This window comes from Triturus cristatus, chromosome 1_2, assembly GCF_964204655.1.
Source record: "Triturus cristatus chromosome 1_2, aTriCri1.1, whole genome shotgun sequence".
Lineage (NCBI taxonomy): Eukaryota > Metazoa > Chordata > Amphibia > Caudata > Salamandridae > Triturus > Triturus cristatus.
In genome coordinates this window covers 558,223,586-558,249,541 of record NC_140580.1, presented here as the reverse complement: position 1 = coordinate 558,249,541, position 25,956 = coordinate 558,223,586, and the positions used below count along the sequence as shown (strand labels likewise).

The 25,956-nt window shown below is 43.0% G+C and overlaps 1 protein-coding gene across 2 annotated transcripts in view; it reads right to left on the bottom strand.

The window, feature by feature from the left end:
* Window positions 1-25,956, bottom strand: part of LOC146867623 (zona pellucida sperm-binding protein 2-like) — a 234,594-nt gene that overhangs the window by 206,241 nt on the left and 2,397 nt on the right. For both annotated transcript variants that reach the window (XM_085615017.1, XM_085615016.1), the window contains exon 2: window positions 25,869-25,933. In XM_085615017.1, the coding sequence (XP_085471143.1) occupies window positions 25,869-25,933 (65 nt within the window). The remainder of the gene's footprint in view (window positions 1-25,868; window positions 25,934-25,956) is intronic.

The following is a 25,956-nucleotide window of genomic DNA, read 5'->3' as shown; positions in this document are numbered from 1 at the left end:
TAACATCTCCCCGTGGGTAGGTCCTCATTCTTCCTGAAACAAGACTCTCCTCTGAAACAAGACACTTTGACTTTGTCCGACTTCAACTGGACCAGAGACTGCATCAAGGAAGACTCCTACTGCTCCTGGTCTTGCTGTTCAAGTCTTCTACATCATGTGTGTCTGTACAGCATCCGGGTTCTCCGGAAGGCCTCTGGGCATCAAGGACATCCAAAGTAATCTCCGTTGGTGTGAAGGAGTCACTTCCCTGCATGGCCAGGCACCACAACAAAGCTGACAGGTCTGCTGCACCCGTTATCCAACTGACTTCCTGAGGACTAGCAACACTGGTGGTGGTTGTACAGCTCCTTAGAGGCCTGTCCTGTCTTTGCTGCAATTTGGAGGACAGTATCCCTCATCGAAGCCACTGGGACCAAACCCATGTGCAGTGTTGACTTGCCGTTGCAAAGGCTTGTTCACTCTGCACTCCGGAGAACTTTGGCCTACAAGAAGCTTCAGCCTCTAGCACCTCATCCCTCAAAGATCAGCATCCTCACTGCATCCTCTACACCGTGGGCCTCCATCATTGGTGAGCTGCCTGAGGGCCTCTTGCGACTCCTGTGCCTTTGGCCTGTGGGTTCTCTCTGGGTCTTCCTTTGCGTCAGTGGGCTCCCCTGCTTGCTCGAGCATGCTCCGGTGAGTTGCTTGGATGTTACTAGTCCCAATGTTTGCATCTTTTTGCTTTCCACGCCAGTTGCGGCTACCAAGGCTTGTTGGTTCTCCCCCTAGACACTGACCACCGACACCAAATATGGGACAGCTTGTGCATGGCTCCTGGTCTTCCGCAGCATCGCCTGGTCCTCACTGCAGCAGCAAAGTCAGTCTTCACTCGTGAACCTCCCAACATCGGTGGACATTGTACTTCTGTGCCTCCTGGTCACTTCTGAGTGGCATGGACTCTGTCCCCTCTGCTTGCAGGTTCTCTTCTTTAAGTATCCACCCTTGGATTCCACCAGACTCCTTCACATGCTTGGTCAGAGGTATCTTATTTAAAGTCTTCCATTGTCGTCCACGGTAGGTTCCAACGTCACTTCACCCCTATGCACCCAGCTTCCCTGGTGCAGGTAACCTGGTTGCTGGGTGGGGTGACTTTCCAACCTCCAGTCTTCCAAAGGGTTTCTTCGGGGTACTCTGGGAAGGGTCCTTCTGTAAAACTGCCACTTCTCCATTGATCTCCATTGGGCATGAGGATGTGTTTCCACTCTGCACCCAGCCTTCATCAGGGTTCCTGGGTACTTACCTTGGGTAGTTCCTTGTGACCCTATCTCCTTTGAGTCATCTGGTCCAAGTCCCGTTCTCCTTGAAGTTTGCATTCCACTTTCTAAGTATATGGTTTGGTATTCCCCTGGACACCAGTGTATATTTGTGCTACTTAATTTTGAAGTATTCTTGTGTGTATTGTTGATATCTCTGGGTAGGAGCTATTCCAATGTGTTAGTGATCGTGTTGAATAATGTATAGCCTTATTTTTTATAAATGCTATGTGGTTCTTTTTCATCTAATCTACATTGTTGATTAAAAGTGGTAAAACAAACTGCTTTACACTCCAAGATAAGCCTGAAGGCTTCTCTCCACAGCTACCACTTTGAGAGCTTTCTATGGTTATCAAAGACCTCTAAAATCACCATAAGGGTTGCCTGGATTAGTGCAAGGTTCATTACTTGAACAAGTGTGCTCCGTCTACTAAGCCAGCCTCCTACAACCACCAACACCAATTCTCCAATATACTTCTCATACCAGGGCACAAGTCCAAATTTTTTTTAAAGAAGAAGCGGGGCACTAACCAAGTTAAGCAGTATGCAAGTAACATCACTGCACATGACATTGCACATGACATCACAACCCATGACCTCACAGGGAGATATATCACAAAAAATTACATCAGTTTCTAAGCCATCGCATATGTTACGAAGCTCCATCAGTAGCACATTTGAGCGCATTACAATATTTAACAAATTAGAGTTTGCATCAGTTGTGCCAAAAAAGTGATTCAACCCCGGTGCAAGAAACACGTCCCCACTTATACATTTATTAAAACTGCCTGAAAGAAATTGGCAACAAGGTGAAACATAGTTGCAACCAATTAAGCAGAACAGATATACAAAGTCTGCATTTTAAAATCTCATGGGGTTAAGGCACCTGCTGCATTGATCTTTATGTACCCAGTAAATCGCAAGAATTAATAATAAGAACTCTGGAGGTTAATGCTCTTGCTGGAGAGACAGGTGTTGTCTAGTCCCAGTTTTGATTCAATGTAGCATAGAGGGTTAATGTCTCATGTAAAGCACATGGGACAGATGACGTATTTTTGTTTTATGTAGATGGGTAAGTGGGTTATTGCTTTTAAACACAGATCCTTTAGTTACTCGCAGTTCATAAATTGTAATAGTAATAAAGCACAGTGAATTATAAAGGAAATGACATGCGACTCCTACACCTTGTAACCCTCATTAACTTATGTAAATCGATTTACACACATGGTTTATTGTAAATGTGTGAGTTAAAGCGTGCCGACAACCAGGATTGGGTTGAGGAGCGCTATAAAAGGAGACAAAATAGTGTTATTTACGTAAATATTAGGACAAACACATATGACAACATAATGCGAGATGTGTGCTTAGACTCTCTGATGCTGATTTATCATGTTCCAGGGCGAGGTTCAACTGCTCAAAATAAACATTTCAACAAAACATTAGGCTTTGAGTGGCTGAATTGCGCAGTGTGAAACAGTCAAATGAGGTCGGGTTAGGGCGGAGGAGGGACAGGATGCAGTCAGTAATTAACAAAACCTCTATTCCTTTGTCCTGTATGTTCACTGCATGCAGCGGTGGCAGCAAGGACCAGATGTGAACAATTCCTTGAGCTTTTGCGCACAACAAAAGGGAAGGTCAAGTGCAGGGCCATTAGCAGGTCAAAGCACTTGCGCTTTAACGCACCAATGGCCCTGCCAGAGACAGAAGAGAGGGGAAGGGAAATTCTTTTGGTCCCCCCCCATCCTGGTCCCCCACGTCCCCCTCTACTCCAAAATCTGGGGGGGGGGGGGGGATATATCCCCCACACCCCCATGCTTCCTACGCCAGTGCGTAGTGGAACTACTTGAAAAGACACGTCTTCAGCTTCTTGTGGTGTTCAAGAAGTGAGGAGGCAGCTCGTATGTGTAGAGGCAGGTGGTTAAACACTTTGGATCATGGGTACTCGCAAACTTTTTCCCAGGGGCCACAAAGTGTGGTCTGTGGTGTGCCCAAGGACCACATTGATGCCAGCATGGTGGGAGAGTGGCTTTGTGAGGAAAGCAGTCTCTAGCTCTAGCTTCAGAGACAGAAGTGTAAAAAGGAAGTCACTTGATTATTGAATAGGAATGAAATAGAATTGTACAATGTGAAACCAGAAAACCTGGGATCAATCCTGGCGTTCCCAACTTCACCAAATTGTGTGATTCCAGGCAATTGTCTAATTTTAGTTTGTCTTCTTTTTCTTCAATATAACATACAAGAGCCCCTTGTAATACACGCGTTCAGGATATGCACTGAACAAAACAACTTGTGTTCGGTTTAATAGACTAAAATGTTGTCCTTGTATAATAACCCAGAACATCCAGAAGGTTCTATCCGACAACTGCCTTGCCTCTTAGTTCACTGTTGGCACGGTGTGTGGAGGCATGAATGTTTCTACGTTCACTTTTGAAAACTATAAGTTTTAAAAATACTTCTGAATGCACTTATAATCTGATGAACTAAGATGAAATGCATCTGCATGTAAATGAAATATACTTTTTTGAATTCGAGACTATAATTTACACGTTTGTTGCAAAATGTCTTTAAAAATAAAATAATGCTTTTCTAAAGTGAAGTGGCGCAGGACACCTTATTTGCTTCTTCTCTTACTTCAGCGAGTGTAAATAAACATATGCCCGTTTCACATCTTTCTGAATGTTACTGCTTGATCAAATAAACAGCAGCCCAGTGCAGTCGTTCTGCAGGGTGCCGAACGTTAAGGTCAGGAGGGCTGCATGGAGCCCCCGGCCGTACTTTGAGTATCACCGCTTTGGATACTATGTATGAGAAGGCTCAACTTACAGATCAAATTTTTCAAGTGCGCGGGATGTGTGCAAGCAGGAGTTTGGGCGAGTGGAGGTGTTCAACATTTCTGAAAGCAGATTGTTGAGGTATACTGGGACAATGTTATGTCGTGCCGTGAAAGTGTGTGCGAGTAGTTTGAATTGTGCTTGCTTGTGTATGGGGAGCCAGTGAAGGTCTTTCAGGTGTGGTGCAATGTGATGAGTGCAGCATGGAAGTTTGAGTGATTTTGGATACCAGTTCTGAATGGTCTGCAGCCTTCTGGTGAGTTTGTTGATCCCAGCAGAGGGCGTTACCATAGTTCAACTTGCAAGTTATGAGGGTATGTGTGGGACAGTTTTCTGGGTGCCAATTGGGAGCAATTTTAAAATCTTCAACATCTTCAGGGTATGATAGCAGGAGGCAGTAATTGTTGACATAGGCGTTATGTCAAGTTTGCAGTTCAAGACTATTCTGAGAATCTTGCCATGGGGGGGGGGGGGGGGGGGGGAGGGGGTGTCAGTCCCAGCTCTATTGGCCATCGAGTAGAATCCCATGGTGAGGTGCTCTTCCCAAAGACCCCCACTTTGGTCTTGGTGCTGTTCAGCTTTCGACAGCTGATCTTCATTCAGAATGATATCAGTCATGCAGGCATTGAACTTGAGCTGGATACTCGTCTTGCCTGTGAGGGAGAGAATCAGTTGCACGTTGTCAGCATGGGGGCTGGGGGAGGTAGGTGATGTGAGAGTGGATGATGCTGGATAGGAAGATCATGTATGCGCTGAAGAGGGTGAGGCTCGGGGAGGATCCTTGTGGAACTTCACAGATTAGGTCACGGGCATTCGAGGTGTATTGTTCCAGGCCGACTGAATGGGCCCTTAAAGTGCAGAGGAGCAGATCCATTGGAGTCAGTGTCCTTGGATTCCAATGTATTGTGTCTACTCTGTTGAGTCATATGGTTGTAATTTGTGGCTGCAATGAGGGCAGCTTCCGTGCTGTGGTCTGAAACCAGACCGAGTGATGTTGAGGAATTGTGGTAGTTGAGATATTTGTGGAGGCATCTGTTGATTTTCTCCAAGACCTTAGCTGGGAATAGTAGCAGGGGGGTCATTCTGTAGTTGCTAAGTGTTGGAGGGTCTGCGGGGGGGTCTTTCATCAATGGGAGGACAGTTTCAGGATTCCAAGCATCTGGAAGGTCATAAAGGAAATGTGCATGTTCAGAATGGGTCTCAGCTTAGTGCTGATGGATTGCAGTCCTGTGGAGTAGGCATGGTGGGGGCAGGCATCCGATTGGGACCCTGAGTGGATGGACAGCGGCAGTTACTTCTGGGATGATGGGCCATGTAGTTAACTTTGGTTCATTGGATTAGATTGTGAGGTGCTTGGCAAGATGCTTCAGGTCCAGTTGGACTGAACTTGCTGTAAATTGTGGCAATTTTGTTGCTGAAATATTCACTTGGTGAAATTCAATTCTTAACGGCTTTGAGGAGGCTGTTGCTGTGTTCAGTTTGTTGGTTTGAGAGCAGCGTTCCAGTCCTAGTCCGTTATGCTGTTCCAGTTTTGGTGGGCTGTTCTAGCAGCAGTGCATGTGCATTTGACTGGGAAGGGGCTGCTGAACCACACAAGGATGCGGTCTGTCCAGGAGACTGTCCGTTCATCAACTCAAATGTTGAAGAAAGTGAAAATAGGGTTCAGTTGGTGTCCGGCGACATGGTAGGTCCCTTTACTCATTGGGTGAGTGGCATGCTACCATGGCCTTTGAGGAGTGCTTTTGGGTCAGCAGGTGAAAGTTCAGTTCCCCGAGTAGAACGTAATTGCTAGTGTCGAGGGCGAGTGGTGCAACAAAGTCCATTATGGCGTCTGATGTTGGTGCACAACCCGGATTGTTTGTAGAGTTGCACTTAGGGTGAAATGGCAGTGGCTTGAAGTTTAAAGAACAGGCGTATGTTGGCGGATAATGTATCCATAGAGGTGATGCAGTTGATGGTATTCTTGTGGAGGACTGATTCCACCTCCGGGCTTGTGAAGTCAGTCTTGCCTGTTGATCTTGTGGCAGGGGGTGGGCATGGGCAGCTCCTCTATTAGAGCAGAGGAGCATTGCCCTGCTAAAATGCCCCCAGAAAAGCCCCAAAGGCAAAAAATAAATGGATAATGAAATTCATTAATTACTATTTTAATTTTCATCAACCCGTCCCAAACTGTCAGGGTGGGATGTGCTGAGTGGCAGCAGCATGGAGGAGTGGTAGGCTGAATATGCACTAGTTTAAAGTGTGCATGTCTCTTTGGCCACCTGTCTTATGACGGCCAACCAGACGTGCACTATAAACATTTCTAACCCAGCTGTCTTAGACAGCTCTGTTGGAGAAAGCACAGTCCTCCAGTGCTCGAGATCATGGAGGGGCCGCTCCTTATCTTGGTGCTGCTCTTATACTGGTTAATAGCATGAGAGCAGTGCCAGGATTGGTTAAGTGAGTTGGCTGGCACCCTGGATGTGACATCATGAGAGAAGAGGACCAGAGCGAGGAGGAAATGGTCATGCAACAAGCATAAGTAACTTTTTTCATGTCTTTATTTTATACACCCCCACTCACCACCCATTTGCCCACCACTCCATCTGCTGTAGTTGTAAGCCACCACTGGAGGTGGTGGAGAGTGGGGTTAGAAGTGGAGGCTACAACGTTTGTGTTTTAACAAGAAAGAGTCCAAATGTATTTAAAATAAAACCAGGGAATCACACCACCATTGATTTAGCGAATCTACTGGCTGGCTTGCAGAACAGGCATGTATAAATGCAACAGACTTGAACTTATCCAACCCATTCTTCAAACTATGGACTGACAAAGGCTAGCCTACCCTCGGTTTCAGAGAGGGCTATTCAATTATTATAATTATTACCAAATTCCACCATACTTGGTTTTGGTAAGGACCATACTTGGTCTTGGTAAGGTTTTGGTTTGGCTCAGCTGATAATTATGCACCAAAGTTTCATAATTGAAAGCATTGGTTTTTTTTCCCTTTCATTTATTTATTTAACGGCGTTTTATATAGCGCAAACTTGACCCAAAGTTATCCGGCATCAGAGCTTTTTACAAGAGCACCAGTTGCGTTACATGAGGACACATTCATTTATTTTTATTGGGCAGAGAGATTACTTGATTTGCCAAGAATCGCAGGATGTTGCACGTCAGAGACTCGAACCTGGTTCCCCAGATTTGAAGTCGACTGCCCTGGCAGTCAGGCTACAGCCTCTCCCCAGATGTTAGCCAAGACAACATGCATATTGGAGGAAACTACCTCTGGGCAGTCTCTAGGGAGGGTAAATAAAGGTTCGAAGTAATTGCTCATATTCATATTAAGCTCATCACTTGCAATCCAAGTGCAATATTGCACATATAGAGGACGATGCAGAAAAGTATGTGCATTTTGCTCACAAATTCTAGAGTCAAAGCTTGTGCCATTTGCAAAGCCAAAGTTTGAAAACATTTGAAAACCAAGCCCTGCCAGATCATAAGTTTTTCGAAAAAATTGCAACATGGGAGATTAAAAAATCCTGCGTCTTTTTAAAAAGCTATTAAAAAAAAGACACAGCATTAGCCAACTGGAGACCACAAGTACTCCATCCTGAAACAGCCACCAGTGGACCAAACAACCCATGACATGGCGCAATGCATGTTTTTTACATCTGGGGTGATTTCTTTAGATGGTTCTAGCGTGAAGGCTAAAAATAAGGTGGCTTTGAATATAGTTTTAGAACGCTAAAACACTCATAGAAGAGGCAAATTAAAAGAGAAAAAAAGCACTGGGTTTGCAAAACAAACTAGGGCTCCATTTAAATCCAAACATCAAAACAAGTTAATTTGTTATTCTCTGGGATTCCCTAGGGCACATACTGCAGAACCCCGGCCTCCTTGCCGCATAGGCCACCCTCCAAATTTTCCAGTAATAATGATAGCCCACAAGGAGAGTTCCGGGCTCACCTGTCCTGAAGTGTCTGGTGTCTGGCAGCATACCCTGGTGGTAGGGTATTTCCCCATCCTTCCCCCTCTGTAATGGCAAGACCTTATTTTCCCAGATGCATACCCCTAGTACTTTTCTGGAAAATCAATAACCTTTTTACCCTTAGCAGTGCTGCTGCATAGCACCTTTACCACATCTAAAGAAGCATTTGCAAAGCCAATAGGTCTGGTGTTGCCCACCAGCCTTTTGACAATTCTCGTTTTGTTATGGTTTTGGCACAACTGTTTGGAAATCTAAATGTAAATTTTGTTTAAAAAAACCATTGGCTATAGGTAAAATGTTTTTTGGGCCCAAAATGTACGTATAACCATAGTACTCCATGGCACTGAAGGAACTATGCGTTTAGATGTGTAGGTCAAAAAAAAAAAGGAAGGAAGGCGGGCGAAAAAAAGGAAAGTATGAAGCCAGGCAAAAAAGAAAGAAGAGAGAAAAATAAAGAAGTTGCAAAAAAAGGCAAGAAAAAGTAGGAAAGACAATAGAGAAAAAAGGCAAAAAGGAAAGAACGAAGGAATGAGGAAGGAAAAAGTATTCAAAGTATAAAATATTTGGCACTAAAACCCAAATTACACCCCATCTATGTTTAAATAGAAGTGTTACAAGTGTGCTGCAAATTGAAGACAAAAAAAGTATGGTTTTCTTAGTGGACAAAGTTCATTAGCGAAGGATTGGTGCAATGAGTCCAGTATCACAATATGGTATGTTGTGAAACAGCTTTAGTCAGGTAAACAAAAGCCACCCCAAAAGGAATTTACAACTGCATTGGCAGAAGGCAGAAACTGATAAAGCTGGAATGTGCCCCAAGTTCACTTTAAAGGTGCCATGCTATCACAGCAGGCAACCCTATTGTTATGATGTGTAATATACCCCAATATAGGGCTGGGTAGTCACCTAACCTTTAACCTACATTTTCCCTGCCATTGTACTACCCAACGGTTTTTAGTATTGAACTTCTACCTAGTTAGGTGCTGCATAAATGTTGCATGGTTTTCCCAGAAAACTCGCCTCATTTATTATGCATGAGGATTCTCAGAATCACAGCAGGATTACCATCTTCTGCATAAAAACTATGTATAAGGGTCATCCCTTTCGTCATCCTCGGCCGACAACACCTTTTTGGGGTATATAAACACCATATCTTTGCCGAGGCAGGCAGAGGAGAAAAGACTTCCATGCGAACACACTGATGTGAGACGCTGAGGTTCCTGTACGCAGACACTCCAGCATGCAGTGGTTCGACATCCTTCGCGGGGTGTCCATCTCGAGGCCAAGACTGGGTCCTACAGTTTCTCACTTCAGGTTATGGGGTTGGCTTCATCCTAGGGGATTCTTGGCTCTATACCTACATACATGCTAGGTAACACTTAGGTACATCTAGTTAGGGTTGCATCATAGGAGTACATATTTTAATTGTCATGCATCTATATACCTGTAAATATCTATTGTTTTAGCATTATGGTAGAAATCTACCATCAACTTGCTCTCTTGGTGTTTTTAATCGTTTATATCGGTTTCTGTCTTATGGTTGTTGCAGCACACATTTTACACAAGAATGACGCTGGCTCAATAAATGCATATTGAAAACGTCCATAGTTTGTCTCAGTGGGATACACAGAATAAAGTGAGCATGCGTGACTGAGCGAAAAGTACTGTACTGTTTCCACGATCCCGGAGGGGTCAGGGTTGTCATGTTAGATATTTGCCAGAAACTAGTCTCCAAGTAAAAGGAGTTCATAGTGGCACTGTGAGCTAGCTGGTATAGAAGCAAACATTCAGTGGGGGTGTTTAGAATCAGTCTGGACACCAGTCCCACAGTTTATGTAGTCTAAACGTGCAGATCCTATATAGATTTATAGGAACTACATGACATGGCGCAGCCAACATTGGTTTGGTTCCTATTTAACAGTCAAATATGAGTAGTTCAGTCGTGCTTTCTCAGAGACCCCTAGTCGCATACACCCAGATATCTCTGGGGTGGGATGCAATAAAATCCGCTGCAGCCGAGTAGGCATATCCTATGTATTGGCTGTAGGTTTATTCAAGCTTGAAGGATAAATAATACTCTACTGTGCATAAAACCATATCAGTTTACTTGAAACTCAACAATGACTGATGAGGACAATGTTGGCCCAGCACTCTGTGCGAATGCAGTGGAGGTTGGAGAGCAAGGCGGCGCTATAAACATTGCAGAAAATGTCAGGAACGTACTTACTTTAAAACTAGCAGAATTTGGAGTCACAGCATTAGGTGGGACAGTTATCTTTGTGATTGAGGCATGAGAGTCATACGAGTCATACAGGATATTCTCTTCGTGGCTCAAATTTCCACCAGCAGATGCACACACAAATACATTTCATACTTACACTCCGTATGAAACACCAGAAGAATATTGTGCATACGAGGACATTGAAGTTCCGCTCACCTACCAGGAGCGCACAAACTGGTTTAAAGGCCCCCTCCCACACAACAGATAAAGACTCTGCACTCTCAGCAGAGTTGGAGCGACTTAGCCGGTCCTAGCGGCTTACACACTGCACCCAGACATTGATACAATGTCAATAGCAGACTTACGTCCGCTATATAAAGTAGTAATAAAACTTTACAGAAATTTAACAGTTCGTTATGAAAACACTCACACTTAAACCAACAAGGGTTACACCAGCAGGTCAACTTCGAGGGACTGCAACTAAAATTACCTCACAAATGCTGAACACAGTTATGGGAAAAATGCCTACTAAACGTGAGCAAATGCCCTTCTGGACAGCTCAGAAAATCACACAGTTACAGGCAATGTTCCCACACACAGGCCCTCAAGAAAAACACAATGCTAACAATCTGCTTGCCAATGCAGATAGCTCCTCTGTTAGAGGATTGTACCTCTTAGGGTACAGTGTTCGCTACCATCTATACCAGAACTCATGGTATCCCTTCTATAGCAGTGATACCAGATGTAGTGAGACAAATACAGACTGAGTATGGAGTAGATTCTACTCTTACCTTAAGGATGAAATGGTTAGGAAATTTTGCCCAGGTTGTAACGATTATGTTGGCAAACATAAAAGGGGAGGCAGCGGCGGTGGCCATACGCCGACGCCTGAAGGATTTTACTCCTATATAACAAGACCGTGAATTACCTAAAATTATCGAAGACACGTATGTCGAATTAGGTAGCTATAATTTGGGAGCTAGAGCAACAAAACCTCAACTCATGGGTGGTCTTGAAAAGGATAACATCAAGCAAGCACCAGATTCTTCCAAAAAGAAATGGAACAAACAAAGGAATAGAGAGAATAGATTGTAATCAAGGGGTGGGTCTCCTCAACAAGAGCCCTTTGAAAGGAGATACAACTTAGGAATCGTGATAACATGAAAAAACCTGACGGGTATCAGGATACTGATACGCGTTCCTCTCGTTCTTTTCAGGGTTCATCAAAAAACTCCAAGAGGGAAGGATGGGCAGAACACAGATCAGAAGAAAGAACAAAGTCTAGAGATACACATCATACTTCAGACTATACTATCAAAAAAGAAACCTAAATCAAAACTTCAATTTAAAAAGAAGAAAGTAGCGGGCCTTAAAGTAAGAAATGCCCAGGACACAGGACTCACTTCTGAACGGGGAATGGGCTCTGAAAATGCTAGAGAGAGCAGCAGAAGTAACCATAGCTCACCAGAACCCAATTGAATTTCTGGTGGCAGTGGCATTGAATGAACACATCACGGTGGAAACACCTGACACAAGGGTAAGTTCCCACATCCGTTACATGAGATAACACTCCAAATGGAGTGGGACAAACCCAGAAAAATTAAAGGTCTCGTTTGCAAGAACCTGACTAATGGTTATGACATTCTTTTGGCTGAAAAAGATTAGGTACCTAAGATCGTTATGGAGTGCCCAAAGGGAGCAACTAATTTTACCGTCTTTTTCCGACCTCTTTCCAGTATCGCTCTCATGCACAGGAGTGTGCGGTAGCATTTGCTCCAGCATTATATCGCAATCATTTAGGATGGGATGTTGAGTCACCATCCCATGTAATCCCAGTAAAAAAAAATACTCCAGCTCCACAGAAACTACCCTGTTAAACAAGAAGTGAAGAAACAAGTCAGGGAGATCTTAGATCAGCTTGAAAGCCAAAGTGTAATACAAAATTGCACCTCTTCAATAAATCCTTTGTAACCTGTAATGAAGGCTGACAATTCATACCGTCTAGTTTTAGACTACAGACATTTGAACACATGCACAAAGACATTTTCAGTACAGAATGCACACTGTGCCTCATTAATGAATTACATCGTGCGGAAAAAATACAACACACTAGATCTCAAATGGATTTTTCTGCCAAAATATAGCGCCTGACAGATATTTGTCAGCATTCTCAGCCTTAGGCTCCCAGCGTCAATTCTGTCTACTGCCCCAAGTGTATAAGAATACCCCCGGGTTGTTCTCAGCAAGGGTAACAGTTACTTCAAAATTTTGATGAGGAGGCATTGTCCTATGTAGATGATATTTATCTGATGGATGATTTATTGGATCATTTGACTAGGGTGAGTAATAATTTTGGGATTCGCCTCTGAAGGCTACAAATTCAACTTTAAAATAAAATCAAAATAAGCCCACCTCAATGTCCTACTTTTGGGATACGAGTTATCAAGTGAAGGAAAAAGCCCAGCAGCTAACTTTTTAGAAAGGTGAGGACTGCTCCAACCTCCAAAGACTGAAAGGCTTACAATCCATTTTAGGATTCCTAAATTTTGGACAAACATACTTTTTTTGTGTAATCCAAAATGTAACACCTTTCTACGACTTAATCAGACCTGATTTTTCAGTTCGACATTGGACAGAGGAACACAGATATCCTTTGTTCATTATAAGCTGACATGATAGCTTCCAAACACTTACACGTGTAAAGATCACAAGTTTGGTGATCCGTGTAATTGCGGGTCAATTAGGGTAAACTTACCTAACCTTCAATGAAGGCGAAACAGTACCCATAGCATACAAATTACTTGTACACAAATGCTGAAATAAGTTTTGCTTCTACAGAAAAATTCTGGAAGCAGTACAGACTGCTGTAGTGAGAAAGAGCACTGGCTCAGGGAAAACTAATAATTGTCGTAACTCCAGTACCGGCAATAGAGGCTGTTACAAAGGCAAGTGTTCCAAATGCTAAAGCTTTACATCCACAATGGATACAATGGGCTAATTCTCTCACTGCAGCATATGTAGACTACAAATTTTATTCTACATTAAAAACGCAAGCATTCCTGCAATACGAATAAGAATATCCTCTCCCAAACGTAGTAATGCCTTTAGATCAGTGTGGATATATTATTTACACTGACTTATGCTCAGCCTGCCATAGGGAGTAAACAGCAATACAGCGCAGCGTGGGCAATTGTAAAAGGACGTATGCAGGAAGGCAAGTCCCATCCTAGCAGTACGAATATACAGTCTCTAGGAGACTGCACAACACAGCTGTCAGAATTAAAAGCCCTATTACTGGCAAGAATAAATATGGATCGGGAATTCCCCACACTTCTAGTTTGAGATTCATTTTACTGTGTCCAGTCTTACAACGAATATCTTCACTACTGAGGTCACAATGGGTTTAAGGACTCAAAAGGTTGCACAATAAAGCACAAATTGTTTCGGGAAGAAGTTGCAGAGCTGAATAAAAGACTTGCAGAGAGTTCACGTGATAGACACCCTGAGTCATCAACGTGATGACGTTCACGTTGAAGGGAATTCATTGGCTGATGAAGCCACCAAGGCAACAGTGTGTACTGCTGACGTAGCTGCAATCACTCATTCAAAAAGGAGAGATAATGGTAGCTGTCATTGCGTCACACAAAACAGCTCAGCCATTCCACAACATTTTCCACTCAAGTACTCCTACAAGTTAGATGTGCTATTCCGTATGCTCAAATTGCAGGAGTAGGATAGAGTAATGCCAAACAGGAGTCCCAGATTAGGTTTAATTCTAGCTGCACATAAATGTCTTGGTTCAGCACACACAGGTATTACTGCGACTGTCTCACTACTGAAACAACGCTATTGGTGGCCAGGTTTAACAAAACAGACAAAAGCATTTGTCCTTAAGTGCAAAATGTCAACAGATGAAGGGTTCGACCGCATCACGTCTACCACAAGCACCACTGCCCATATCAGACAAACCACTCGTGTGTCTATTTGGACCACTGTGGTCCCCTACAATCAGATGGGGCTTACAAGTAAATCTTGGTGGCAGTGAATTCATGCTCTAGATTCCTGTGGGTTTGGCCTCAGCACTCAGCTGACACCCGAACGGTTATGAAAGATTTGTGAGTCTTCATTGGGACATACGTAGTTTGCAAATTACATTCAGACAGTGGCCACACGTTTAGCTCTCGGGCTTACAAGGAAGCCATGGGAAGTTTTGATGTTGCATTGCGGTACTCCTCTCCGTACCATCCAGAGGGAAATTCGGTAGTGGAAAGGAAAAACCGGGTCTTAAAGCAATCTTTAACAGCAAGGGCATTAGGCTGGTGTGGTAGTTGGGTCAATTACTTAAATGGGGTCCAGAGGACACTTAACATGCCAAAAAGTTCCCTAGGAGTACATACTCCTTACGAGGTCCTATTTGGGATGAGAATGTGATTACCTGATCTCGATTGTGGCAGTACAGTGGCGGAGGAAAAACCATTTGACATTGATAATCGTTTGGCAGTTTTTACAGGAACTCAAAAAATTCTGGGCACCGCAAAGCAACATCCAAGTAAAATGCACCGCCACTGAATAAGTCAAATCAGTAATGGCAAGACCTGCCTGGATCCCAAAAGTTGGGGGATCTTGTCAGAGAAAAGATTGTGGTCAAGAAAGAATTTGGGCCATCCTGTCCTGTCTTGGCTGTCGAAGGGACAAGAACAGTACTTCTTCCACCTCTTGAAGGCAAGAAAGAAAAGAGGTTAGTCTCCATTGATCGGATCAAACCCAAGTGAACCCGAGTCACTACCAGCTCCAGGTTCCTAAAAAACACAACTTCATGATTTCTACCTTTGGCTGAAAAAGACATAACTAGTGTCAGCATGGCTACAGCTCTGGATAGCAACTGGCATACTGTTCCTTCTCTTCTGGATAGGTTTAGGGACTATCTTTCTTACTCATGAATGAACATCTCCCTAGAACGCTCTGCAGTATCACATGGGAACTTGGTACTGAAACCTCATGTCATCTCATCGTGAACAGAGAGACCCGTCCTATGTGAACAATACAGCAGTTCCAGTTCCTGACAATAGTTTGGGACAGTGTTTCATATGATGTATTTGGTCCCGTTGAGCTTTGAAAATACCACATGCATTTAAAATTTCTTTGAATTATATCACCTCCAGTACATACTCTGACAATTGGAATTTTGAGACTGTCAATAATATGCCGTCTGATTTAAAACCGTCGCACCATTTGAAAAAAAGGAAATCTTTGATGACTTATCTGATTTTGACACCATGTATTTTTATCAACACTATGGTCATCATTTTCTGCATAAAACCAGCCACCATGTAATGTTTTTACATATCACCAACGGGAACATTGCCCAACACCGCCAAAATGTAGCTCAAACACGTTTGCACAGAAGTATGCTTATTTTTCTGGGTTTAATACATCTTATCCACACATTATAAGCTTGCACCCACATCTGTAAAGAAAAGTATGCTCACTAACACAAAACAGATATACTCTGCGTCCTTTATTGCCCAACTGACTGAACAGGGTTTCGACTTATGGAAAGACACTATAGACATAAAATCAGTCTGGGGTAATAAGCAATGGCAGGTTCAGGGAACTGAAGCACTATTTAGAGTATGGGTACTCAAACATTTTCCCGGGGGGCGCAAAGTTTGGTCTTTGGTGTGACAGTGGGACGCACTGGTGCCAGCAGGGGAAGGGAGGGTGAAAAGTGGGCGTAGGAGAAGCGAAGAATTGCGCAATGTGAAACCAGAAAACCCGGGATGAATCTCAGCTTCTTCACATGACCAACTTGTGTGACCCTGGGCAATTGTTTTATTTCAATTTCCACCCTTTTTCGTCATTATTACATATAACAGGACCTCAAAATACAAGACTTTAGGATGCATGTTGTACAAAACCATCTCCTGTGCTTTGATGTAATGACAAATGGCATTGTTGTCGGGGGGGGGGGCGAATGGGGGAAGGAAGAAGGTTTCTAAATTCATGTTTCAAAAAAAACTTTAAAAAATACTTCTGAATGCACTGCTATAATTTGATTTAAGAAGGTGATATGGTTCTACAGATCAATGAAAAATACTATCAGGATTTTGGACAGACTATCGTATTTTTACATGTTTGCGGTCTTTAAAAATGAAGGTGTCCCTAAAGTTAAGGGCCTAGTTACTTCCTTTTGTTTAACTGCAATTAACCTTTAAATAAGTATTTGGTGTATATTTAACTTTTTTTAATGCTGGTGCTAAGGCGAGTAAACAGCATCCCAGTGCGGCTGCTTCTCAGGGGGCCGCATGTAAAGGTCAGGAGGGCCACATGGGGCCCCTGAGCCGTACTTTGAATATCACTGATCTAGAGCATGCTTCATCACAACAATTAAATTTCATGAACGACACTGTGCAACAGACTTCCTGTCTTGGGTTAGCCAAGATTAAGGACTTGAACACCCCATATTCCCTAGTTTTCACATTGAGGGTTGGCAAAACTATACAGAGAATGATGTAGGTACACTAGACAACATCATGAAGGGCACTTCATACAATTAGACTGACCCCAATTGGAAGGGTTTGGCCTATCGAAAAATTGGTGTCACTCAATATTCAAGGGTACTACCGAAGGGATTAATACTCATAGGCCTGACTTACGCTATGTACACCGAGAACATCCAGGGGTGGTGACATTATACATTGTTGGGAAATTATACCTCGATTGGCTAAGAACCTCGACACTGTCCCAGGTGAAACCTTTCCTTACTCTCAGAAGACATGGATTTTAGGGATTTTTTGCTAGGTACCCGGAAACCACGTGGTAAACGCTTCTTATACGCTGTCTATTATGAAATTTGAAAAATCTCACAACCGGAAGCTGCAGAGAGACTTCATGAAATTGACAGAATTAACTGACTGCGGTTGACAATGGCTTGACCGCACTGACATCCAGAATTTATTCACTGGGCCAAGATTGAGTCTTTTCTCTCTCTATTGATATACTGGAACAAGATCTGTCCATTTTACAACATGGGCAATCACAGTTACGTTCTATTATGTCATTAAGCTGGACGATACAATCCTTGCGCTCTGGTTATATGCCCTGGTGATATATCAACAGTACATCTGTTCTCTGCATATAATTTAACTGAGAAACAGACAATGGCACAAAGGGAAGCAAAATATACAATGCTGCACATTGAAAAATTAAACCGATTACCTTTCACCGTGGTTCAGCTGCAAACTGGTTCTGTCATTTGAAAGGGTCCCCAACTGCCGTGATTAATCCAGTGTTCAGGCTGCTCTCAAATGGGAGTTACTTAATGCTGAATGATCAAGGTTGTTGTGGGATGCTTCCAGGCATCGCATATCTAGTCAGTGTAAGTTCCAGGGTTACTTGTATGCAAGTATTGTTTCCAGCAACCCACACAGTCAGGGAGGCGCCGTTATGGCCTCGTTGAAGGTTTCCTTTATACGGGTTTGATACTCTGAACCGAATGAAAGCCATGCTTTTACAGAAAGTTGTGCCCTTAACCTCAGCCAGAGAGACTTGATTATCAGGTTGCAAGGTCATAGGCTGAGATACAGGAACTGGGAAAAACAAATTTCCCTTTCCATTTCTACGAAATGGTACAGCGCATCTTTAACATGTCTGATACGAAGGGTATAGTACACCTATTTCAGACCATAGGTTCTGGACTGTTAAGCATCGTACCTACAGTCTGAGTGATTCCAGCTTTATACACATTTCAGTGAATCCTGCTACTGGAAGTGGGGATCCCGATTTAAATGTTTCTGCTACGCAATGGACGTCTCCGTCACCAAGGAGATGGAAAAAAGCACTTTTGGAGCGACGTTACCATGATCGCATGGTACTCCACCTGGGCACACCTCGACTTTGGGAGCTAAGAGAGTCTTTTTTCCCCATCATTCTGACCTATCTGGATTGACTGTTTTGCCTGTCCTCCGCTACTTATTCTGCAGACAAGAATGCATGTTGGATCTCCGCCTAACACTTCCATCGGTTGCGCCATCAGATTTGGATGCATTACTGGACCCGATAAAGGCCCATGTACTACAGTGTCCTCAGCCATGTTGATGCTGGCATTCTTAGAGCCACCATGGGATGTTTCAGCTTCCGTTTGATCAGATACCGGCTCCACTACAGACACACAGGGTATGGATATTTCAACTGCTTCCTCAGCATCGGCTGTGGGAAGTGAATATCACCTTTGCTCGATTGACCTGATCTGTGAGGCGTTACAGGGACCATCATCTGTGAAAGCAAACAGCAGTGATGTTGCGTCTCCAGCACAGGACACGGAAACATTTGGCTCTCCGTGTGCTGGGAAGAATTTGTCTTTTTTTCCAAACAACCAAAGTTGGAATTTTAAACAAAAAGATTTTTTTCTTCTCTTTAATGTTACTGAGGCACCATGGATTCAAAAGGCTCTTATTTACTCAAGCTGTATATACGAACATATTTTAAAGGACTTAACATTTTTTGCATATATAAAGGACTTGAGGTTTTTTTATTAGCAATTTTTATAACCGGTTTACAAATTTTTACTACGAAGGCGATGTCACGAGAGATTGAACCTAGGAGGTCCCAGAGTTAGGTGGCGTGTTTATGCAGGGAGTGCAAGTTGAAGAGGATACAGCTGAGCCGGTTGGGTCTGCTGTTGGTCGATTGGGCAGCTGGGGGCGGAGTGTGGAGGTGGGTCAGTGTGTAGCTGCAGTTGTGACAAGGAAAGGTTCCCAGGGTGTCCCTTGGAAATGTGAGGTGGCAGGCGGAATGCCGTCCGGCATGGAGGGCGCTGGCGTCGTATAGGTCCAAGAACCAGGGTCCATGCTGCTGGGCGCTGTCCGGGCACAAACTGGCACAGATGGCATATGAATGTAATATTAAATGCAGTTACAGCGTTTAGAAAAATAATGGTTTGAACTGGCAACTGGGGTGATTTGGTAGCGCTTGACAGTCCACAAGTTCAGTGGTGAGCACGGGCCGACTACAGGTGTCACACGAACCCCAGTACAGTACCTTGGATGTGTCACACAATCAAAGACAGTGCGGTGCGTAAAGGAGGTGAGGTGTCGAATGCAGATAAGTGGGTTTGTTACTGCTATCCAGGTCATAGGCACTTTTGTACTTTAGGATGGCGCATTGCGCAAAGGAGGCGAGGAGTCACTGTAGCAAAGTGACTTGTCAGTTCCTGGAGGCGGTGCAGGGTTGTTGAGCCTCCAACGCCCTGGGATGATGGCTGGCACAGGGTAGGTGATCGGTCAGATGCAGGTGCAAGGCAATGCGGTGTTGATGATGCGTCAATGTTACACAGCACCGTGCATCGAATAGACAGCGTCTACCACCAGGCCGCATGCACTGTCAGAATCAGAGTGGTGTGTCACAGACTTTGGTGAAGCGGTGCTCAAGGCTCATGCAACGGTGGTACCCCAGAGGTGCTGCGGCACCATCAGAGCTTGCATTCTAACTAGTGGTCATTGCGTTGCGCACTCACCAAGCGGTGACCAAGGTTTCAGTGCAGGCAGTGGCAATGTTGCAGGGATGCACCACTTCCGAAGTGAAACTTTGAGTTCATGCACCAATTTCTTGGTTGCAGCACCATAATCACCGCCATGGCTCCGGGACTGGGTTAGGCACCATTTGGCAGGTCAGGGCTCACAGCAGAGGAGCGCAGGTGCTGGTTGCAAGAAGCAGGTGAGGTCTTTGATGGCTCCAAGACTTCCAACAGGAGGCAAGCTCAACTCAAGCCCTTGGAGAAACTTTAGAAAGCAGGATGCAGGGAGCAAAGTCTAGTCCTCTTACTCCCAGGCAAGAAACAGCAGGCGAATCCAGCAAAGCAAAAAGGCTGTCCTTCCTGACAGTCCAACAGCTCTCCCTGGCAGAATGTCCTCAAGTCCAGAAGTGTTTCTACTGTTAGTGTCAGAGGTCAGGTACTTGTACCCATTTTGGCCTTTGAAGTGGGAAGATTTCATAGAAAGATGCACAAGACCCTGCCTTTCCCGGACCTGGCTCCAGAAACCCTACAGGGGGTGTCGACAGCCTTGTTTGAGGGCACTCACAGCCCTTTTCACATGTCAGTGACAACTCATCCCACCACTCTAACTCAGGAAGGCCCTTCAGCCTGACGATGGCCCAATCTCGATATGCAAAGCACACCTCAGCTTCCTTTGTGTGACTGTCTAGAGTGAATGCGCATGAGCCCGACTGTCATCCTAACCTAGAGACTGGATTCTACAGATAAGCAGAGGCACAGAAAGGTTAATCAAGAAAATGCCCACTTTCTAGAAGTTTTACAAAAAATAGAACCTGGCAACCATTTTTCTTTTGCTGCTATTTATTTCAGCAGACTAGGGGCAATATTCATCATCCTTGTCCTGGCTACATTATTTCGCCATGGTTTATATATTTAAGGAAGCCATTTCTACAAGTCTGAAAACATGTGGTGATACACTTTCAAATCCATATTGCTCTGCGCTGATTTTCAAATAGTCAAAATATGGCCCCTATTCTGCTGAAATAAATAGCAGCAAAAGAAAAATGGTCGCCGGGTTCTATTTTTTGTAAAGCTTTATTCACGCCCCACCTGGCCACCAATATAGGACGTAACCCCCTTTCTTAGCTTCACACTTTCTAGAAGTGGCATTTTCAAGCCTGTATTCACCCTCGTTACAACATATGCAAGGAGGAGTAAAATTCCAATGAATGTGTATACGAGGGAAACAAGCATTAATACTCTTTAGAAAGCCTTGCAGTCAGTAAACACTCATTGTTCCAGTATATGCGAGCACCCCGCTGCCTCTCTGGGAACCAGGGATCCAGCTTGAAAGCAGGATCATTCTTTGCACAACAAACTAAACATGAGAATGAAGTTTCATACATAAAATACATGTGCACCTTGAACGCATTAAAGAAACACTAATAAGGCAAGTGTGGTACAACCACTGTAAAAGCATGCATAGATGTGTTTAACATGCTTAACAGACTAAAGTTCGAATAAGTTTAAACATGTCAACATAAATGACACTCAATGTACTTTCTGCAATTATTCAATTAATGAGAAATAAACGTGACAAAACATTGATATTTCAATACGCTTTAGTTTTAATCGTGGGAACTTTCATGATAATTCAACTGTCTAATGGCCTAAGAAAGCTCCCTTTACTCATTGCAATGCACCATTAATTCTGAAATGTTGGTGCTACTCTTATGTTCTTCAAGATAGAAGGTAAAAAATGTTTTACCGAGCTTATTAGAATAATATCCTAGAAGGTAAAAAATGTTTTACCGAGCTCATTAGAATAATATCCTATTTCCTAAAATGATTTTTATGAAGATGTATATGAACACTTTACAGGTATGTACCGGCAGAATACAGCAATCTGATATATCTTATTTAACTATTTCTTGCACTTATGACCGCTAACTGCTTGACTCATTAACTGAATGATTTACTTAAAGCTGAAAACTGATATAAAGTATGTATGTGCACTTTGAATTTTCGACTACAATGCTTAACCTGACTTTATTCCATAAGCCTTTTCTTCTACATGGTAAATGCATAATGTTCTAGCTCCTCTCTCCATGTAACTTTCTAGTAATTTCCCATAGATTCCTACTATGGAGTGGATACAATTTACAATTCCAAAACGGTTACTACCGTGTGATTAGAACTCTTGCCCTAGCACACAAAGCTTTGACTGAGGAATGACTTTGTAGGCTAACCTATGTTCCCAGGACACTCTACCCATTCCCATGATTTGTATGGAAAAATATGCCAGTGTTAGCACTTTTGCAACATGCAAGTGCCTATTGAGGACAGAGAAATTGAGGTTTTTAATATGTTAGGTGTATTTGTAGGGTGCACTATCACCCAAGAGGATATTTAACAATACAACACAAAGGTGTAATTGGATTCTGGGACAAAAGTGTCAGTTTCCCAAGAAGAAGTTCAAAGATCATGTGGATGAAAGTGGTTTTCACTAAATCTTTCAAAGCTTGAGAAGGGCCATTAAAAAGAAACTCGCGTTATTTCACCAACGAGAGTTTAAGATTGTGGGCACAGTATTTTTCAGAGAACAAAAAAAAAAAAAGTCTTTGGAGCAGTTGCCAAAGAATCTAATAATAAATTAGATATCAAAGGCAAGTGTTTGGTTGAACAATTAGGATGCATTAGCTCGAATATATTGAGGCAATAGATTTCCTGCACAATGTTACGCCCATGCAGATGCAGGTAAAGTCAAAGATTTGCTAGATTATGGAACCAACACTTTATTGTGTAGTGTTTAAAAGAATGAGTGCCAGATTGCCTTCAGCTACCTAACATCGAACCATCATTGAAGAACTGATGACACTACTCTGATGAGCTAAAGTGTGTTACACTTCAGACATGCTCTCTGCATATTAAGGGAGATTACACCCCGGATTCTTATACAAGGGCATTTGACAGCTTTCGATCTCCAGGTACGCCTCTTAATTTAGTATCTGCACTGCAAAGTAAAACTGCTTTTTGGAAACTATATGAAAGACTACGATAAGAATGGGTGATTGTTTTGTTGATTTTGTAGTTGAATACGATGATGGAAAGAAAAATATAAAATTCAGGAGAAACAGTTTACCATGAGGTGACTAGAGAGGGGGCAGAACCAAACAACCCTTTAGCTCAGATCATTGGAAGTACTCATGCTCCAACGAAAAAACAAAAATATTTTTGGGTGTTTTAATGGGGATGACAACAGTATGCAGCAAATCGAAACTTTGTTAAGTAAATCTGTTAAAACAGATTAAAAGTTTGTTTTCTTGGAGTAAAGGGTTTGACAAATCAGTTTGATAAACAAAAATATAACATGCACATTTCAGTATTTATTTTTAAATGGAGAAACCATGTTTGACCCCCCTACCCGGTAGTTCAAGCCACGATTTTGACCAGGCTGGATTACTGCAATAGTCTTCTGCTTGGCGCTAATAAACCAGTGACGAATACGCTCAACCGCACTATGAATGCTGCAGCACGCACTCTACTCGTCTTACCAAAACACAGCTCTATTTCAGGTGTGCTGCGCCAACTCTATTGGTTGCCTATTGAGCAAAGAATCCGGTTCACAGTACTCTGTTTTACACACAAAATACTGGAGGGCTCTGGTCAGACGATTCTCAGCGACCTCTGCCATCACTACATTCCTACCCGTGCTCTGTGCTCGGCTGATCTGATGCGGGTGCCCCATTTCCGTAGAGCTGGAGGTCGTTCTTTTATAGGCACTAGCACCGACTATGTGGAACTCGGTGCCTCTCTCCATTAGGAATATCTCCAATCTCTTGACCTTTAGAAAGGCAGTTAAGACCTGGCTGTTTCAGTTTTATCATATGCACCTTTCCCCCCGGTATTCAGCGCTGAGACGTCCCTTCACCAGGACAGCCATGCGCTCTACAAATCACCTAACATAACATAAGTCACAATAGAAGGAAGCTTGTTTTAACACTGTTTAGGCAACACTGAATACACTATGGACTTCACTTCTTGAGGTTTACGCAATGCATAAATAGACTATGCAGTCACTGAGAAAGCCTTTGGCCAAAAAAAGTGCAATTGTTTTGAGGCACAGTTTACCATTGAGACAGCCCACTTACCCTTAAACTGAATGTTGACTAAGAAGCTATAAGACCATGTTTGGAGCCGTATTTGCAGACGGGTTATAGAATTAGAAGAGCAGACAATTCAATGGAATGTACATCCGAGGAGTCCTTAAACTGCAGGCCACTTGTATAGATTGAAACAATACATCAAAGAACAAGTAAAGGAGTAGGTGATATAATTGACTCCTTTTCTTTTAACTACCAGAGTGGAAAGTAGCACTTCTTTGACAAGTGCTACAGCATTGAAAAGTAGGTGACACAGAAAAGTTTATATTACATACAATACAGACAGGATATGTATAGTGTAACCATAAAATGTAAATACGAATTGCCATTGAGAATCATGGGTCCGATGACCGAGTAGTCAATCAACGTAACCAGAACCCCGAGATGGCAATTCTTACCCGTATTACCAGTTATGTATTTGTTTTTATATTGCATGTTTGTTTTGGGGTAGTTATGGATATGTTTATCGAAAATAGTATGCCAAGTAGTGGAGTATACAGTTTGTCGGCCGTAAAGAGAAGAGAACCTTAAATCAAGTGATTAAAACACTTAAATTTTAGAAAAAATGTGTTAAACACGTTCAGTGTTTAGACGGAAGAGATAGCTGAAGCAGTTTTTTTCATTGTGCGGCTAACAAAGGGCATTGATTGGAATAATGTGTTTGTTTGCAGTTCATGAATGGTTTGCTGATACAACAATCACAGGACCGGTCGCATTGAACAATTCTGTTGCTGCCGCATTTACAGCACAATTATTGACTTTCTGCACTTTCCACAATTGCCAGACTGCAGCAAATGTGTATTTCTAGGACAAATAGTCCCAAATAATACTGCTAGCGAGCTCCATAATTTATGGAACTGAACTCTGCTGCACTCAGTCCTCCATTACTGCATAATCCTAGTAGCAATGTCAAAGCTCTGCAGTGTGGTTTTGGGGTCTGTCAATGATAAAACCCATGTGTCATATGGACAGTAAAACATTTTCCACACTTCAAGGGTAACTGCGAAAAAAAAAATTTATAACACTGAACTGTGTGCAATAAAAAGCACAAATGTGAATGTAGAATCATGTGTGACTTTAAGTAGATGTTGACTACCAGCACCACAGTGATGGCACTGTGGCAAGAGCCTCTAAAAGATGTGTTGCAGGTATTTACACCCCGAGATTGTGAGATGGGTATGTGTTTTTTATTTTACCAACAACCTTCTGAGATGCTTCCAAGTCATAAAATGACTGAATATGTTTGGAAGAGGAGTTTGGAAAAGTGAAACTATAGAAAATGATATGATGTGTACAATTAGATTTTCTGTATTACCTATTCTTTACATCAGGCTTTTTAGAATTTGTTTTAGGAAAATTAGGCTGAAAAAAGCACAGTTTCACCTCCTTTTCCTCTTTCCTTGGTGTAAATTTGAAAGCCTGCACAACAAATGTTGTGTAGCTACTTATGATTCACACACCACAAAAGTATTGGAATATTTCACATTATATAAGTGCCACTTGCAGAACCCAATGCTTTTGGGGGCCTCTATATAAAACGGAAAGGTAAAACATGTCCCCATTTTTCACATTCTCAGAATGCAACCCCTGATCTTGGGGGGGGGGGGGGGGGGGGTAGCCGGGCTTGATTGGTGCAATAATGGTTCATTTATGCCCTCCTGCTTCCAGTACAGTGGAGTAAATCGATGTTGTCATTTGTAGATCGACATTAGTTTGGAACTGGACTGTTGAAGGTTATTGAACAAAAGTAATGCATATCTAACTTCAGTTCCCTCCTGAGTCGATCAGCCTGTGCAAACAGAAGTTGAGGCTACTGTCCTTCAAGGTAGCTTCCTGTTCAACTTTCTCCCGTCAGATGGGACAGGGTGTTCTGGGAGATGTGCTAACAGGCGAATTACCTGGAAAATCCAAGAGAACGTCCGCATTCGAGATCCCAAACATAAAACAGCCAGCAAGAAAAACCCTAGAGGAACAAAAAGTGAAAAA